The sequence below is a fragment of the Larimichthys crocea genome, chromosome XX, assembly GCF_000972845.2.
Source record: "Larimichthys crocea isolate SSNF chromosome XX, L_crocea_2.0, whole genome shotgun sequence".
NCBI classification, from domain to species: domain Eukaryota; kingdom Metazoa; phylum Chordata; class Actinopteri; family Sciaenidae; genus Larimichthys; species Larimichthys crocea.
This window is the reverse complement of record NC_040030.1, coordinates 12,821,461-12,837,397: the sequence shown is the minus strand read 5'-3', so window position 1 is coordinate 12,837,397 and position 15,937 is coordinate 12,821,461. Positions and strand designations below refer to the sequence as shown.

General features: G+C 41.4%; 2 protein-coding genes across 6 annotated transcripts; one reads left to right on the top strand and one right to left on the bottom strand.

The window, feature by feature from the left end:
- Positions 1-296: 296 nt before the first annotated feature.
- Positions 297-6,304, bottom strand: LOC104933494 (3-oxo-5-beta-steroid 4-dehydrogenase). Its single transcript, XM_010748965.3, has 9 exons — positions 6,049-6,304; positions 5,747-5,914; positions 5,531-5,647; positions 5,375-5,452; positions 4,971-5,093; positions 3,240-3,349; positions 2,936-3,101; positions 2,768-2,850; positions 297-2,683 (listed from the first exon to the last, which is right to left on the bottom strand). Exons 1-9 carry the CDS (start codon positions 6,139-6,141, stop codon positions 2,641-2,643), a joined length of 981 nt encoding a protein of 326 aa, XP_010747267.1. The 5' UTR covers positions 6,142-6,304; the 3' UTR covers positions 297-2,640.
- A 242-nt stretch (positions 6,305-6,546) lies between these two features.
- On the top strand, positions 6,547-15,937 carry trim24 (tripartite motif containing 24). 5 transcript variants are annotated; one of them, XM_019278954.2, is made up of 20 exons: positions 6,547-6,637; positions 6,975-7,328; positions 7,736-7,860; positions 7,972-8,119; positions 8,506-8,638; positions 8,844-8,960; positions 9,107-9,221; positions 9,307-9,453; positions 9,552-9,666; positions 10,714-10,850; positions 11,442-11,687; positions 11,992-12,114; positions 12,229-12,376; positions 12,482-12,539; positions 13,132-13,258; positions 13,423-13,724; positions 14,272-14,383; positions 14,558-14,632; positions 14,974-15,135; positions 15,239-15,937. In XM_019278954.2, exons 2-20 carry the CDS (start codon positions 7,055-7,057, stop codon positions 15,815-15,817), a joined length of 3,243 nt encoding a protein of 1,080 aa, XP_019134499.2. In that variant the 5' UTR covers positions 6,547-6,637; positions 6,975-7,054; the 3' UTR covers positions 15,818-15,937. The 5 variants fall into 5 exon arrangements, with proteins under 5 accessions (XP_019134499.2, XP_019134500.2, XP_019134501.2 ...); XM_019278955.2 differs by having other exon boundaries at positions 6,554-6,663; XM_019278956.2 differs by having other exon boundaries at positions 6,575-7,328; positions 8,509-8,638.

The window sequence follows — 15,937 nt, the reverse complement described above, 5'->3', positions numbered from 1 at the left end:
TACAACAGTGTGGAAGGAGGAGGAGGAGTGTGATGGTGGTCAAAGGGAGGATAAGTATAGTCTGGGAAAAACAGGAGGATGAGTGGAAGGAAGGATCCATTAAAAGTCCCCAAAATAATCAGACCACAAGTAGGAGAAGTTGAGTATGAGTGTGTGGAGATTGAAATAGTAGAGTAAACATAGGTGTTATCAATGATACTAATTATGGTTGAGTTCCATTCAGGTCCAAACAGGGTCAGGGTGCATGTTGAGTCTAACTGCACTAAATTGAACGGGACCTTAATTAGTATCATTGGATTTTTTTTTAACCAAGTTGAGAAAGAAAAAAATATGAAGGCTACACATGACTGTGAAGGTCTGATAACAGAGCCCCAGTGGAGGTAAGAGGGTGATAACAGGGTGGCAACATGAGGCAGTTAGTTTAAAAAAAAAAAAAAGTGTGTCTTTTAATGCCAATGTTATCCCAAAAGAACTTTATTTTGGGTTTATTACATATATTTTGAGGGAATTTGTCCCAAAGCCAATACAGTGTGCAAGCTGTGGTGGTAATCATGATCGGATATGAGTAAAAGAGGACGTTTTTTTTTCATGCTGAGGCCATGAAAAAGGGCAGGGAGGGAGAAAAAGAGGAAGTTTTTTTTAATGCAGAGGCCAGAAAAAGGGCAGGGAGGGACAAATTGGTTGTAAAGAAGAGTGTAAGAATTTGAAAAGAAAATGTTGGAGGAGAAAAAGAAGACGGTCACGTTCATCCAAAGAGTGCAGATGAAGATTGCAGAGGTTAAATCTAAAATAGAAAGAATCCAGATTATAGTCAAAGCAGTAGTCCATCATCTCGATAATGGTTTAGGGGGAAGAAGTACGTGAGAAAGTATTCAGGCCAATGTAGTGTAGATTTCATAATAAAGGGGAGTGTGGCAATCAGATGGGACAGGGAAGATGGGGCAAGAGTGAGTTGTGTCATGTTTAGAACGACTCATATTGTAACCGACTTGATGTATATTGAAGTGAGTGGACAGAAAAAAGGAAACTGGTGATTTGTTTATAATCTTTGCAGAAAGCTATTTCTTAACAGACTTATGGAAATAGAATGAATGAATGAACAGAGAAGCATTGGGTGGTGTGGAGACTTTAATGCACGTAACGGACGGGTAGTGGAAGAATTGTTGGATGGGAAACAACTTTTTTTGTATTCATGATGGCAGAAACATAAGAATAGATGTAAAAATTCTGCAAAGGAATATGTTCTAGATCTGATGCTAATAAGACATAGCACATGAAGGAAGTTCTTTGTGTCAAATGGAAGCACGAGTTCGATAGGAGAAGTCTGGGGAATATTAAATTAAATGGGAGGTAGGCTAGGTTGAATTGGAAGTATCCTGTTCTGAGCTCTGGAAAAGCTGTAACAACATGTTACTGTAAACTAATAGAAGGGATGGTTAATGAAAATCTCATGCATTTAGAACAGGCAAGAGCACAGTGAACCTGGCTCTGTGTTTGGAGGATGAGGCCAGAAAAGCACAGGTTAAAGATGAAACAGTGGCTTTTAGTGCAAAATATATAATGGAGAGAAGGTATTATTCTCAGTTATGATAAATGATATATTTCACAGCATACTGACAGGACTGACAACCGTGGTATCTTATTTGTTTGCTTTTGTATTGTTAACTTGAGAATGGGGTTGGGATAGGAAGTTAAATACGCATCTGTAGTCAGCACAATCAAATATCAAAACAGGATCAGCAAGAACCCGTCAAGAACTACTGTATCAAACACACTGATAATTCAAGATTAGCCTGCCAGGTGAAAGAAATGGTATTCATGTGGCAACTAGCACATTTAGGAATCCAGGGAAATGAAAACATGGACAAGTTGGTGAAGGAGGTAGTTCGGATGTGGAAATTATTATCAGTCAATCAGTTGCAACAGTATCAGGAGAACGTGATAAGAGGAAGAGATAAAGGTGTAGACGTATGAAACAGAAAGAAGGGGTATGATCACAGGAGGAATGGAAGCCAGGATCAAAGATGTGTTTGAGTGTGGGAGCTGCAGGGTGGGGAAAATTAGATATTTTGGTATTTGAAAGCAACTGGACTAATTATAAGACTGTAACAAAGTAGAAAACAGTGGACAAGTAAAGTTAAAAGGAGCAAGTAATGCAAATAAAAGGATGCCAACTGCTGGAAAAACCCGAACTTCAGGCCAATATGTGATCTAATTTGACTTTACAGGTCAATTTAAAATGTCATATTCATTACAATAATAATAATAATATGTCGTCTTCATGTTACACTATGTCCATCATGTTTACTGTTGATGTTTCTAGATCACTTTACAGCAGACATACAATATAGCACTTCTGTCTCAGATGAAAAGTCGTCGGGGTTGCAGTCTTGATGCATTCGTTACATCAATCACAAAGACAAATGTATATTCACACAAAACTGAAAAATACAGATTTTCTGTTTTATTAAAGTCACATATCATTTAATTGACCAATCAATTAATGTAACACTTGAATATAATAAAATGTACAAATATAAAGTGTGGTTTACATGGGATAGGATAAAAGTTGAGGCACAACGTAAAAGCAACAAAGTTAACAAGCCAACTTATCAAATTGAGTCTTGACGTCTATGCCGTCTAGAAGTCATCGTGAAATGGATACTCTGGATGATCAGACCACCTGTTGTGTCAGTGAAGAGACAATAGTAATTATTTATTTATTACAGGAACAGAACGTCACTCACACAGTACGTACTGTACTCACATGAGAAGTTCCACAAAACGAATGTTTTTGTTCAGTTTCTCAATCGCCTTCATCTCAGCATCAGAAAGAGAGAAGCTGAATATCTGCAGATCAGTTGCAACACATTTCAGTATATAGTTCCTGTTTTTGGTATTGCTGCTACATTACATGGTTTCAATACCAACAAACCTGAAAGTTCTCCCTTATGTGAACAGGGTTGAAGCTTTTCGGGATGACCACCACTCCTCTCTGCACGTTGAACCTCAAGGCCACCTGGGCTGTGGTCTTGTTATACTTTTTAGCAAGTGATACCAGTAGCTCGTCCTCCAACAATGGGGGGCATTTTAGGTTTACCCTGTGGAAATGATTGATATTTTACTAAAGCATTACATGACCATTACATATTCAACAACTATAGTGTGAAAACACTTTTTCTTTATTTGTTAGAACACGTTAGCTGAATGTCAAATAAATAAAGATTTCTCACTCATACCAGGATGGATCTCTAGATGTCCCCAAAGGGCTGTATCCCACAATGACAATATCATTTTGCCGGCAGTACTCAAACAACTTTGGCTGAGTGAAATAGGGATGGCATTCAATCTGTGTTAAACACAAATATTGTTTGTTAGTTATTAAAGATAGACAGAAAACTTCCTTGTGTGTCATTGGCAGCTCCATTCTGAGAAGTGTGAAGTCAGCAACACTAATGACTATAGTCAAATGCCTAATCTGACCAGTGATGACATGTTAAGCCACATCATTCATCATTCAACCACTAGCTAGGTGGTGTCCAGCAAGTGATGTGGGCTTTGACGATAATTGGAGGACTTTCTTGGAAAAACGTGGTCTGATTAGGTGAGACCGCGTTCATCCCACTTTGGGTGGAGCAGTTCTGCACTTATATTGGAGCAATTACCCACCCAAAGTCTATAGAGACTGTATTAATATAATATAGTATAGAATTATCATGATTATTATTGCTGTTGTGTATCCTTGTCTCTCTATCTCTTTTAATTCCAGTGGAAGATGTACAAATTAACCAAGCCAAGCTCCAATACTGTCTTTGTTGTTGATTTACTCAACAGAGTAAGATAAAATGAGGTTAAGGTATGAGATGCAATATGAGCATTCAACTTCAAATCAAGAACACTACTACAAGAATATTGCACAAAGGATACCAAGAAGAAGTTCAACTCCACTGACTTCCAGTCCATTTCAGAATTGATTTTAAACTTCTGTTGTTTATTTTTTAATGCCATTAATGGCTTGGCCCCCTCTTACCTGTCAGAGATTTTAACTTTTCGCAATTGTGACAGAGCCCTGTGGTCTTCGGGTCAGCTTTTGTTAGAGGTCCCTAGGTCGAGATTTAAACAGTGGGGCGATCGTTCTTTTGCCGTCGCTGCTTCTAGACTGTGGAACAAACGGCCCCCTGACATTCGCACCACTACTGATCTCAGCCTTTTTAAATCAAAGCTTAAGACCCACTTTTTTAGATTGCCGTTCAATTCTGACTAGGGCAGTACTGTTGCTTAGGCGCACTCATTCTGTCCGCTCCTTTCTATGTATTTCTCGCATGATGAGTGATAGATTACTTATCATGGGAGTTGGAATGATGATGATGAGTAATAGATTAACCATCATGGGAGGACAGCATAAAAAATTGCATACACAGCTGTTCTTTTCCAAGTCAAAAAAGAGTCAAAGTGATTCACGTTACTGTGAAATATATTGTGATATTGTAGTTTTAGCTGGCAAAATGTTGACTGGCTTCCTAACACAGACAAATTGCTAGTTAAATAATGTCTTGGATGGATAAAGTCAGCTTATTTATCCAGACTCATGGGGCTGATCTGACTGGTAAATTGGCTGGCTTGCCATTTGTTTGTTAGTTCGTGTTTCATGGCTGCTGGATACATGCAGCATCGCTGGGTTGCATTAACCTAGCTGGCTTGCTCGAAAATGTTATCACTAGCAAAATACGATTTGAGTGGATATGTTACAAACGTATGTATTAATACAAATAGTGTTGATTTTAGAAAAGAAAAATGTAACTGTACACAGCAATGGTATAACTAATGATTGCTTTCTGCTAGCCAAGAGCGATGATAACTAGTTAACTGTAACTGGAACTCAGCTGGGGTTGGCCTGTTTCCTCTGGTATAATTGCCTGCTTTGTGGTGTTGGCTGATAATTTGCCAATGGTAAGCTAGTTAGTACGTACCTGGTTTGACACTGGTTTGTGTTTCAGCCCAGGTTTGTTGAGGATCAGTTCCAGTTGTCGCTTGTTGAAGTTGGATACCCCAAGAGATTTTGCTAGTCCAGCATCTTTGCAAGCCTCCAAAGCCTGTCCAAGGTATAAAAAGTAAGAATGTAAGAATGCACTATGCACCATTCCAACAGCTGTCAGACTCTTCAACACCAGCATGACTTTCTTCAGCACGACTTGATGACTTTTTCTATAGATTTCTTAATTATTTATTATCAACCTTCTGTATATAAGCCACTGTGACTTTGCCCGGTGTGGGATCATTAAAGTCTATCTTATAGTCAAATATTCTCCAGGAATGAGATAAAAGACAGCACTATCGCTTAACATACAGTAGACTGCAGGTCAACAAGTCTCACCTCCCATGTAGCACAAAGATCCGTCTTGTGATAAATTATCTTCCCATTCTCATCTCTGGGATATAAAGTATCTCCTGGCTTCAGAAAATAATAATATTCAGTGAGGTGAAATCATTTTGGCAATAATAAAAATCTTGACATTAAATACGTGTATACCTTGAAGGCTGTGGGCATTTCGACAATGTAGAGGTCAACATAATCCAGCTTTAATGTCTTCAAGGTTTTCTCCAAAGCAGGTCGTACTAATTCTGGAGGATGGAATGTGTTCCACAGCTGCCAGATCAGGCGCAGGTGAAACTGCATTAGTTTTTGCAATGCAAAAAACGAGTAGTGGTTTTAAAACTGTATAGGACCAAAGGAAATTGTGCAAACCTTTCCACAGTAAAAGATATCCTCTCTCTTCACGGTTCCATCTGCAATTTTCTCTCTTATAGCTTGTCCCACCTCATGTTCATTGAAATAGAGCAAGGCCCCATCGATGTGTCTGTATCCTGTGTCAATAGCCACTTTGACTGATTCATATGCAGTCCCTTTAGGGGTCTATCACAAAAAAAGAAACTAACTAAATCACACACCTTTTTTATGAGTGAATAACATAAGACACAGTGCAAATCTTTAAAACTGTTCATGCGACACACAGGCCAACTGTTAGATTGTGTCATAATGTGTCTTACCGTGTGAGGATCCCCGTAAGTTCCCAGTCCTATCAAGGGTATGCTGTTCCTATCACTCAGAGGAATTGAGTGACTCTCAGCTGTCAGATCCATGTGTATGATAGTGTGAGAAATATTTTCAGTGCTGCTGCTGCTGCTGCTGCTGCTGCTTAAGTCTCCTAAGTCAAACCCCAGACTAAATATACATATCAATTTAAGTTGCCACAGTTAATGATGTTTATCCTATCCCATGTAAACCACACTTGAGGCTCCTCCCAGGTGGGAAAGTGCAGTGTCCCCTGCACACAGACTAACAAATTACTAACAGCATAATAAAACAACATGATGTAAGGTACGCACGTGTGGCTAATTAGATTAATTGGATACCATTTTGACTTTGGGGCTGCGTATTTATCTCCACTTTTAGTGATTACTGGTTTAAAATGGTTCAAATCATGAAGTTTCCCCTTCTCATGATAGAAGTTCCACCTCAGCCGGGCGCTGTCGCTTTAAAAAAGTGCCGCAGTGCAGTCTGGGTAACGTGGTATGTGTTTTGGGCTGCTCACAGATGGTCGCCTTTCCCCTGCTCATGCGAGCCTCCAAACATTATGTATGTAGCCCGATGATGGTGTACAAGTGAGTTTAGGCTGTTAACTTTCGGATGTTTTGAAATATAAATCGCCCCAAACCTCGGGAATTTGTGATTTACTGTCTCTAGCATATGTGCAATTAAAAATGAGCTAAGTCGCTAATTTAACGTTAGCTACATAAACGGGACACTTGAGTTAAAAGCTGTTTAACGGGTCGTGGCACAGTTTTTAATGTTTATTATCGGGTGAGACACTACGTCTTTAATGCTTTGAGGCGTAATGTTGGTGTTTGTGTGCCCGGTTTGGCTCGTTAGGTCAGTTAAACGACAGGCTAACGTTACCCTTTGTTTCCAATAGTAACGCGACGTTGATTGGTTGACTCGAAAGATCAGGAAGCGACACAGCAAACAAACAAAACAAAACAAAACAAAAAAAAAATGGATGAAAGCGGCGACAACGTTGACAATGACGACATTGTTATTATCGTGGAGAACGAGGCGGAGAGTTTGCCCGCCGAGGAAGAGAGACAGAAACAGCAAGGCACCTTCGGACTCATGGACACTTGTCCCATCTGCAAGTTGAGCTTCCACAACAGAGAGCCCAAACTCCTGCCGTGTCTCCACTCCTTCTGCAAGAGGTGTCTGCCGACCCCATTCAGGAGTGCTGACCCCAGGCGTGACTCCCAGGGTCCGGTGGAGGGCAACAAACCACGTGAGAACAGCCTCTTTCGTTTCAGAAGACACTGTCTTTGTAGCAAGTTGTGATAACAGACTTATAAAGTAGTTTAATTTTGAGTTTAGGTTAATGTGCAATCCACGTGTGGGGCTGGATGTTGTGGACAATGCACTCTCAATGTATGTATGACTATGTACTATATATTGGCACAATATAGATAGATAGATAGATAGATAGATAGATAGATAGATAGATAGATAGATAGATAGATAGATTGATTGATTGATTGATTGATTGATTGAACCAAGGGGAATTCAAAAGCAAAATGTGATTTCTAGTCCCCGTCACTTTGTCAATAAGTATCGCAAAGCTCCGTGTTTGTTTGAAACAATAATTCAAAGTGTTTTTGAGGCGACACATTCAATTGTGGATCTGGTCCACAGCTCCAGTGGGTGCCATTCGATGTCCAGTATGCAGACAGGAATGCTGGGAGATGGACGTGTTGGACAATTTCTTCGTCAAGGACTCAGCCGAGGTGCCGAGCAGCACAGTGGAGAAAACCAGCCAGGTCGGTAACTCTCTTCTCTGTCCCGAACACTTACAGCGCTCTGATGCTGCTTTCCCAAACGGTGATTTCTTCTTCCTTTCATTCAGTCTTTTTATTTTTTGTCTCCGATAGGTGTGCATGAGCTGCGACGACAACACGGAGGCGACAGGTTACTGCGTGGAGTGTGTCGAGTTTCTGTGCGTGACGTGCATCGAGGCACACCAAAGGGTCAAGTTCACCAGAGATCACACCATACGGCAAAAGGAGGAGATGTCTCCAGGTAGTGTGTGTCAATACGTGTGCATGCTGTGGCTGTACTGTAATGATTAATCACGCTTCATATTGCACATAGTCTACACACTGTTTGAATAAGAATTCTGCAAACAGCCTGAGATGCATTGCTTTCATGCCTTTCATTCGGTTACAGACGAATCACAGCCTGACACGAGGCACAGTTTGAATTACAGTTGTTCAACAAGTATGGAGTGTTGTGGGACCACTCTTGGCAGCTGTTCAGACTGTCGGTGTATTGTTGACAGACTGCTCTGGCAGGATTTTTGTCATGACAATTCTAGACATTATACCATTAAACCAGGCCAACATTTAAGTTGACTTAAGATGACTTAATACTCATACACACATATTTCCTCTTTGTCTGTATCCCAGAAGCAGTAGGTATTTCCACACAGAAGCCTGTGTTTTGTGACATCCACAAGCAAGAGCCACTCAAGCTATTTTGTGAGACGTGCGACCGACTCACCTGTCGAGACTGTCAGCTGCTTAAACACAAGGATCACAAGTAGGTTTCTTATTTATTTATTTATTTATTTATTTATTGTTCCTACAGTAAAAATAGTGCTTTGTTCTATTTATCTCCCAGAAATATTGGCAACAGGTGTATGATGTTGGTCTGTTAACAAACAAGAATACCCAATGATTCGTTTAGGTGACTTGATCTGGACCAAAAACAAAAAATTATTAACGCACGTATTCTTTGTGTCTAGCTACCAGTTTTTGGAGGATGCGTACAGGAACCACAAGCAGTATCTGGAGAACATGACGCAGCAGCTGCAGGAGAAAAGAAAGGCCATCGAGGACGTGTCCAGCTGCATCAGCACCGGGTACAGCTGGAAACTAAACACAGTTTCTGTTTTTTCAGATACACACATATTTATGTGCAATATAATTTTGACAGATTCGTTTCCTTAGAATACCAAGAGTTATTGTATATGTACTGAACTTAATTTTGTTTCTCTGATTCACTCAGACTTCAGCAAGTTGACGAGAACCGGAAATCTGTAACCAATGAGATAAAGAGGTCTATCTGTAACTTGATAATGGAGATCAACAGGAAGGGAAAGATTCTGGTCAACCAACTTGAGGTATTTTTAATCTGCAAAGTATAATTACTTGTCAGAGGCAATTTTGACATTTAGAATAATTTTGTCTGCACACATTTACTCCAAGGCTCTCACGAAGGACCATGAGGTGGGTTTGAAAAAGCAGCAAGAGGACATCAACTGTCTGAGCAGGCACCTAGACCACGTCATCAGCTTTACTAAATGGGCTACAGCCAGCCATAGCGGAACAGCTCTCCTGTACTGCAAGAGACTGGTGAGTGACTTTAAACGTCAATTCTTTTCGCAGTTATAATCCTAGAATACCTTTCTGACCTTGCAGACTGAAATCTTCGCTGTCTTTTTGCCTCCCAGATCCTTTTTCAGATCCATTACCTGATGAGAGCGAGCTGTAATCCCTCCACCGTCCCTCAAAGTTCTGTGCGCTTTCAGTGCCGCTCTGGTTTCTGGGCCACGAATGTAGACCTCGGTAAGACTGACATGGCCTTAAACTTTACAATATAAGCCAAATGCTGACTGGTTGTAGAATAACAAATGTTTCATACAGATTTGTAGCATCATCTGCAGGAATAACTGAAAACTACACATTTTTCATCACTTTTTTTTAGCTTAAATTTACATAATTTCCACTGTGAACAGAAGAAAAATTCAAAATTAGGAATGTTCTTTAAATGATAAAATAACTATATCAGCAACTGAGATTCAGCAAAAGGGAAGCAACATCCTCAAAAAGATCACGGTTAGGACTTTTTTGTGTCATCTTATTGAATAACTTGTTGAATAACTATACTGGTTTGTCATTCTTGGATGTAGTAGAGCAGACAGTGTTTTTATTTTATGTGATTGTTGTGAGACAGTTGATACACTATAGAACGTGGCCATAAATTCCATTCAAGTTTCTGTCCCCAGGTGAAACGCGGAAAAGTGTGAGTGGTCATTAAAGTATGTTTCCAGGTCTTTGGGTGTGCTACTGCGTCAAATATGTCAAGTAACTTGTATAAAGAAGTTTGTGGCTGCAGAGGGAGCTGCGTGAAATTTCCTAGAGTGATGTCACCTTCAGTCTGTGTCTGTTGGGGTGAAAGACTACAAATTTGAAAATGGGGGAAAAATGGTGATGATGTGGAATTAGACTCCCTCCTCATCTTGGCTTGGGGCTAGCAGTTCGAGGCTGAAGGACAAATGTGTAGAATAAAGAAAAGCAGTAGAGAGGCAAGGTGCCATGGGGTGCTCCATAGGACCTTGTTTTGGAAGAAATATGTACACTAGTCAATGGTGAGAGACGAATATTATGTTATTTATAAATGAATTGAATTGTGCATTTGATCTATGTCAGTTTTAAAGATAGATGCACAAGCCGATAGAGTTGCAGTCTGTTGTAAAGGCGGCAAAACCGCTCATTGAACTACATTCCTCGTCCAACAATGCTCTATGAATCCAGTGGAGCAACAGCATTGTTTAGTGACATGGGGTAAAAATCCATTTTTTTGTTTCTTAAATATTTGCTTGTTTTCTTCAGGTTCTCTGGTTGTTGAAAGGGGCCCGGGGCGGCCACCCATCACCAACCACCAGGCAGGTCCCAGAGCAGAAGCACCCACCGCAGCACTCTCAGCAGCTCAACAGCGACAGAGTACTCTTGCCCAGCTCCAGATGCAGGTAGGATTTTCATCACAGTTACCACGGCAAGTTGATTTTGTTTTGAGATCGGGAGGAATAAGCCACTGTTGGAACTTTTTTGTGTCATCTTATACTACTTGTTGAATCTAGTAAAAAAGATTGATGTTTTTGCTTCTCTACGTTCCAGTGTTTGGATCTCGTCCTGCCTACGTAACACTTTATTAATCCTATCAGTTTACATAAATTTGTCCTCCTTGTCTTCTTTTTTAGCACATGTACATTATGTACTTCTTCTGTCAGTAGTCTGGAGCAGGAATATCAAGTTCACTGCTGATGCTGAAAAGAACTGTTGCTGCGAGGGTAGTTTTTATTTCTGCTTAGCTTATAGGCCATTTACATTGGCTTGGTTTTTCTAAAACCAATAATTGAAGCTGGCGTAACTTTAACACAACTCAAATTAACTTATTATAATGAACCTTTGGATCGTCTCGTGGGAAGTAATAACACATTCTTAGCCAACATTAAATGGTTACAAAGTTTCAAAGATAGGACTTTTTTGCTGAAGTAAAAAGATGCCGCAGTTGATCTTTCATTATACCGTTTTGCTAACTGCACCATACTCTGTCCAAGGTGGACAAGCTTTCCCAGAACCCCCACAGACAGCCCCCTCCTAACCACTGGTCCTGGTACCAAAACGTCAGACTCCCAGTACCACCCGGCCCTCCACCCCCAACCAGACCCATCCATGGTGGGTCCTCCCCTTCCCAAGGCCCCCCAAACTTGGGCCAGCAAGGACGTAGATACGGAAACTCTCACCCCAACCCTAGAAGCCCCACATCATCCATGCTTCACAACACAGGATTCCCACCTGCTCAGGTAAGTCAGTGCAGGTAGAAAGATTGTAGAGATGTTATCGTTTGTGCATGTGCGCCTGTGGGCATGTGAGAAGTATTTGTGTACGGTGCTTGTCAAAGAGTCAAATAGCAGAAAGATTGCTGAATCAGAAGTTCTCAGCACTGCTGTTGACCTCATACATGAAGTTTCATTGATGTGATTATAAAGTTTGACTATCTACTGCCTCAAACAGCAGGATGAATCAGTTGTATCCCATCAGCTTCTTGATACATTTTTCAGGTTTTTGTTCTCTAGAAATGCAACATCCTTTTTTCCCTACATCTAGTCTCTGAGAGATCTGATCCATGGCTCCAGCTTCCCTCCTAAACCCATGGATGTGTTGCAGGGTACTTCCCGCTACCCACAGCCTCTGTCCACTGGAGCACCTACACAGCCATCACTACATCAGGTTTGTAGGAGGTTTTTCAGTCTCACATGGGCATGATTCCAAAGAGATAAAGTACTTATCTTGCTTTTATGAATCATTATTTAACACGCAGTTGTTATTTGTTGTTTTCTAAAGCGGGGCCTAACAGAGTCGTCCTTCCTGAAGAGGAGTGAGCCTGGTGGATCTGTCCCCTCCATCACCATCTCTATCCCCAAACCCAGCTTTCCTCCAAGTGCAGCTTCAGCGTCTGCAGACAAAACAAGCGCACTCAATCATATAACGGGTAATTATCACTGCTTTAACATAGCAACAGCTCTAAAGATCCTATCCTGTGTGAATATTCATCTTAAAATAAGCTTTTCACCACGACTTCTCTTCTTCTCTCAAGTTCAAGTAAGACAGAACTCTCCGCTAGCCAAGCCGTCTTCTTCAGACAGAGGCACAGGGTAAGATTTCTTTATGGTTCAGTTATTTTATGAGTTTTTATCAACAAAACAGTTGCCTTTTTCACTTTAATCATCGGCATCAATGAACTGGACTGTCAACAACTTCAGAAATTTCCAGACACTGTTAAACCACTGAAGATTTGGACTCTTTACACCTTGCAGCCCTCACATTGTTCCCATTCCACAGATTTTTTTTAAAATAAACGTAGCCCTTTATCTCACTTTGGAATGTTTTTCCTGTCACAGTGATGCATTGGTAATGCTACTTGCTGCTTTTGATATTTTATTAGAAGCCTTTTTGACACACAACACTGAAATGACTTTGATATGTGTCATATTTCGACCGCAGTTGCTGCTGCTGGTCAGAACACTCTACTCCCTTCTCCTAGCCCGCAAATATTTGCTGCTATATACAGTTAATATCTAACATATTAACTATTTCATTTTCTCAGCTGTGTAACACATGATATTCAAGTGATTCATAGAATTTTAATCTCTCTCTCTCTTATCCAGTGAATTTTTTTCCTACATATAACTATGTCAGGGTCACAATCTCCCCTTCTCTCTCTCTTTTGCAACCTGTTCTTTGAAGGACAACGTCATGGAAGCCGACTTTTGAGGCTCCGTCTGCCCCCTCGGCTAAGCGACGAAGAAGGACGTCCCCTGGACCCGTTATCGTCATCAAGGACGAACCAGAAGATGAGGATGAAGTTCGTTTTGTAAGAGAATTACTGGTGGTTACATAAGTCTGGCAATGTCTTTGAAATGTAGGTGATACGGTGTTGGTGACAATATACTGCACTGCCGCATATAAGAGATCTTTCTTGTTTTAAAAATTCATTGACAAGCTCAGACCTATATCCTGGATTTCCTTCGCCTACAGGTGCAGTCCAGTGTAGGCTCCAGCTTACCGGACAGCAGCACGGGTGCTCAGTCGAAGCCTCGGCAGCAGCTAAAGGCGCCTGCCCCAGCACCGGTGCCCGGATCAGAGTCCAAAGCTGGAAAAGAGCAGTGCCCTCAGTCTGCAGGGCAGCCAGAGTCTGTTAAAAGAGCAGAGCCGGAAGAAGATCCCAACGAGGACTGGTGCGCCGTCTGTCAGAACGGAGGGGAACTACTCTGTTGTGACAAATGTCCCAAAGTTTTTCATCTGGCCTGTCACATCCCCACTCTGAACGAGTCCCCCAGGTGAGAGACGGATTGTCTCTCAATGCTGCACGGTTTAATTACGTCGGACACATGAAAACATTTTAAATTTCCCCAACTTCTGTAACATTTCGCAACATGTACTTTAAAGGTCCAGTGTGTAGGATTTAGTGCCATCTAACAGTGAAGTTGCAGTTTGCGACCAACTGAACACCACCTCGCCTCACCCTCCCCCTAGCAATAAGGAGAAACCAGAAAAAACAGGACTTGTGCACATGTGCTGATATTGTACAGCAGCAACTCAGACAGCACTACACCAGGTTCTAAAATGTGTTGGACATCATCTATAATGATGCACATTACATAGTATGTACTCAATTAAAGCAGATTTTGCAGTTCTCTTTTGGTTGTCAGGTTGGTTTTATTTCCAGTAGTTCACTATTCTTAGTCTATGGTACTGTACAAGAATTAATCACAGATTCTGACAAACTGTTCTCCAGGTCGTTCCACTGATTTAGTTTAGCTGGTCTGCGCAGACAGAGTACATATTCTGTCCTAACAGCCTTCCTGGCCTGACGTCTCTTCACAGTGGCGAGTGGTTCTGCTCGTTCTGCCGAGACCTCGTCTCGCCTGAGATGGAGTATGACTGCGCCAGCAGGGACGACCCCGTCTCTGAAGGATTCCCACCTGTTGACAGAAGGGTATGTTCACTCAGCTCTTATGTAAAATCATGTGCACGATGCTCTTTAGTACTGCAGCCTTGTCATTCTTTTGATCGTTCTTGTTTTTGAGACAAAGAAATTGAGTTTTATCTCCTCAAGACAAAACGTATTCTCGCGTCACTGTCTAATGTTTATTCTTCTGTGGATCCGCAGAGGTGTGAGAGGCTGCTACTACGTCTGTTCTGTAATGACTTCAGCACTGACTTCCAGCAGGCTGCTTCCCCATCAGTAAGTATATGTACTCAGTATTTGTCAATAATGTTTACTATTTCAATAAAATGGTAAAATTAGCCATTTTGAAAAAGTTGCTTGGTTGCAGTAACCAATGTACAGATTTGATCATTTTACTTATATTAAATCTCAATTGGCTTATATTTAAATCTGCCAATAGAAACTAATAAATGTGTCAAAGCTTTCACTCTGAAAGACACACCATCAAATGATTTTATGTCAGATCACATTATGTTATAGTCATGTTTTAGTATAAAACCCGTCTTTTAGACAATCTCATTCTTGTATAAGTTGTATTAGATGCTTGTTTTTTTATTTTTAATGTTTTTCTAATGTAGGAAACGAGGAGGTACAAAGAGCTGATCAAGACCCCGATGGATTTGTCAATAGTGAAGCGGAAACTGGAGTCGAAGTCGAGGGAAGGTGAAGGTTACGGTAGTCCGGAGGGGTTTGTCACAGACGTCAGGCTCATATTTTTCAACTGTGCAAAATACTACAAGGTAAGCAACAGTTCAAATGTCCCTTTTGGAAAATGAACCCGTTTTCTGCGAAACCATTTCTTTATTTGAGGTAATACATACTCTTTCATATTTCTGTGCACTGATTGTACAGGCGACCTCAGAAGTGGGCAGCGCAGGCTTGTACTTGGAAGACTACTTCGAGGAACAGTTGAAGCAAGTCTACCCAGATAGAGTCTTCCCCGGAGGGAGGGAAGAACAGATGATCCCTCCATTGGAGGATGAGATAGACGAAGAAGAGGAAGAGATGATGCAGGAAGGCATGGCTCCCGTTGAAGACGATAAACCGGAAAGTCCTGCAGGAAAAGGAATCCCCCCTGTAGAAGAGGACTTGCCTCCGGATGAGGCGACGGCCCCGGCGGAGGAAGAAAAGCCAGAACCAGAGGAGAAGGGGAACGACACAAGAGATGAGGGGACGGACAGAAAAGCAGAGGCCACGGAGGGAAGCTCGACACCTTCAGGGGAGGTAGAGCAGCACGAGGAAAGTCCAGCGCAGGAGGCAGAAAGCTCTGCTGCTGCTGATAGTGAAACAAAAGACAGAGAAGCTCCCAGTTCCCCAAAGGAGGAAAACGCTCACCTCCCCACAGACAAGACTGCAGATCCACCTGAAACCCAGGAGAAGGAGTCAGCTCCTGCAGACACAGCCAAAGAGGAGAAGGGTTAAGGCAGATTACAGCTGGGAGAAACTGTCGAAACGATGGATGATTTCAGTCTTCCACAGAAATGGCCCCAGTGGGGACCTACATTTGCTGCACTCTGACAATTTTTGTAATATGCTATATTT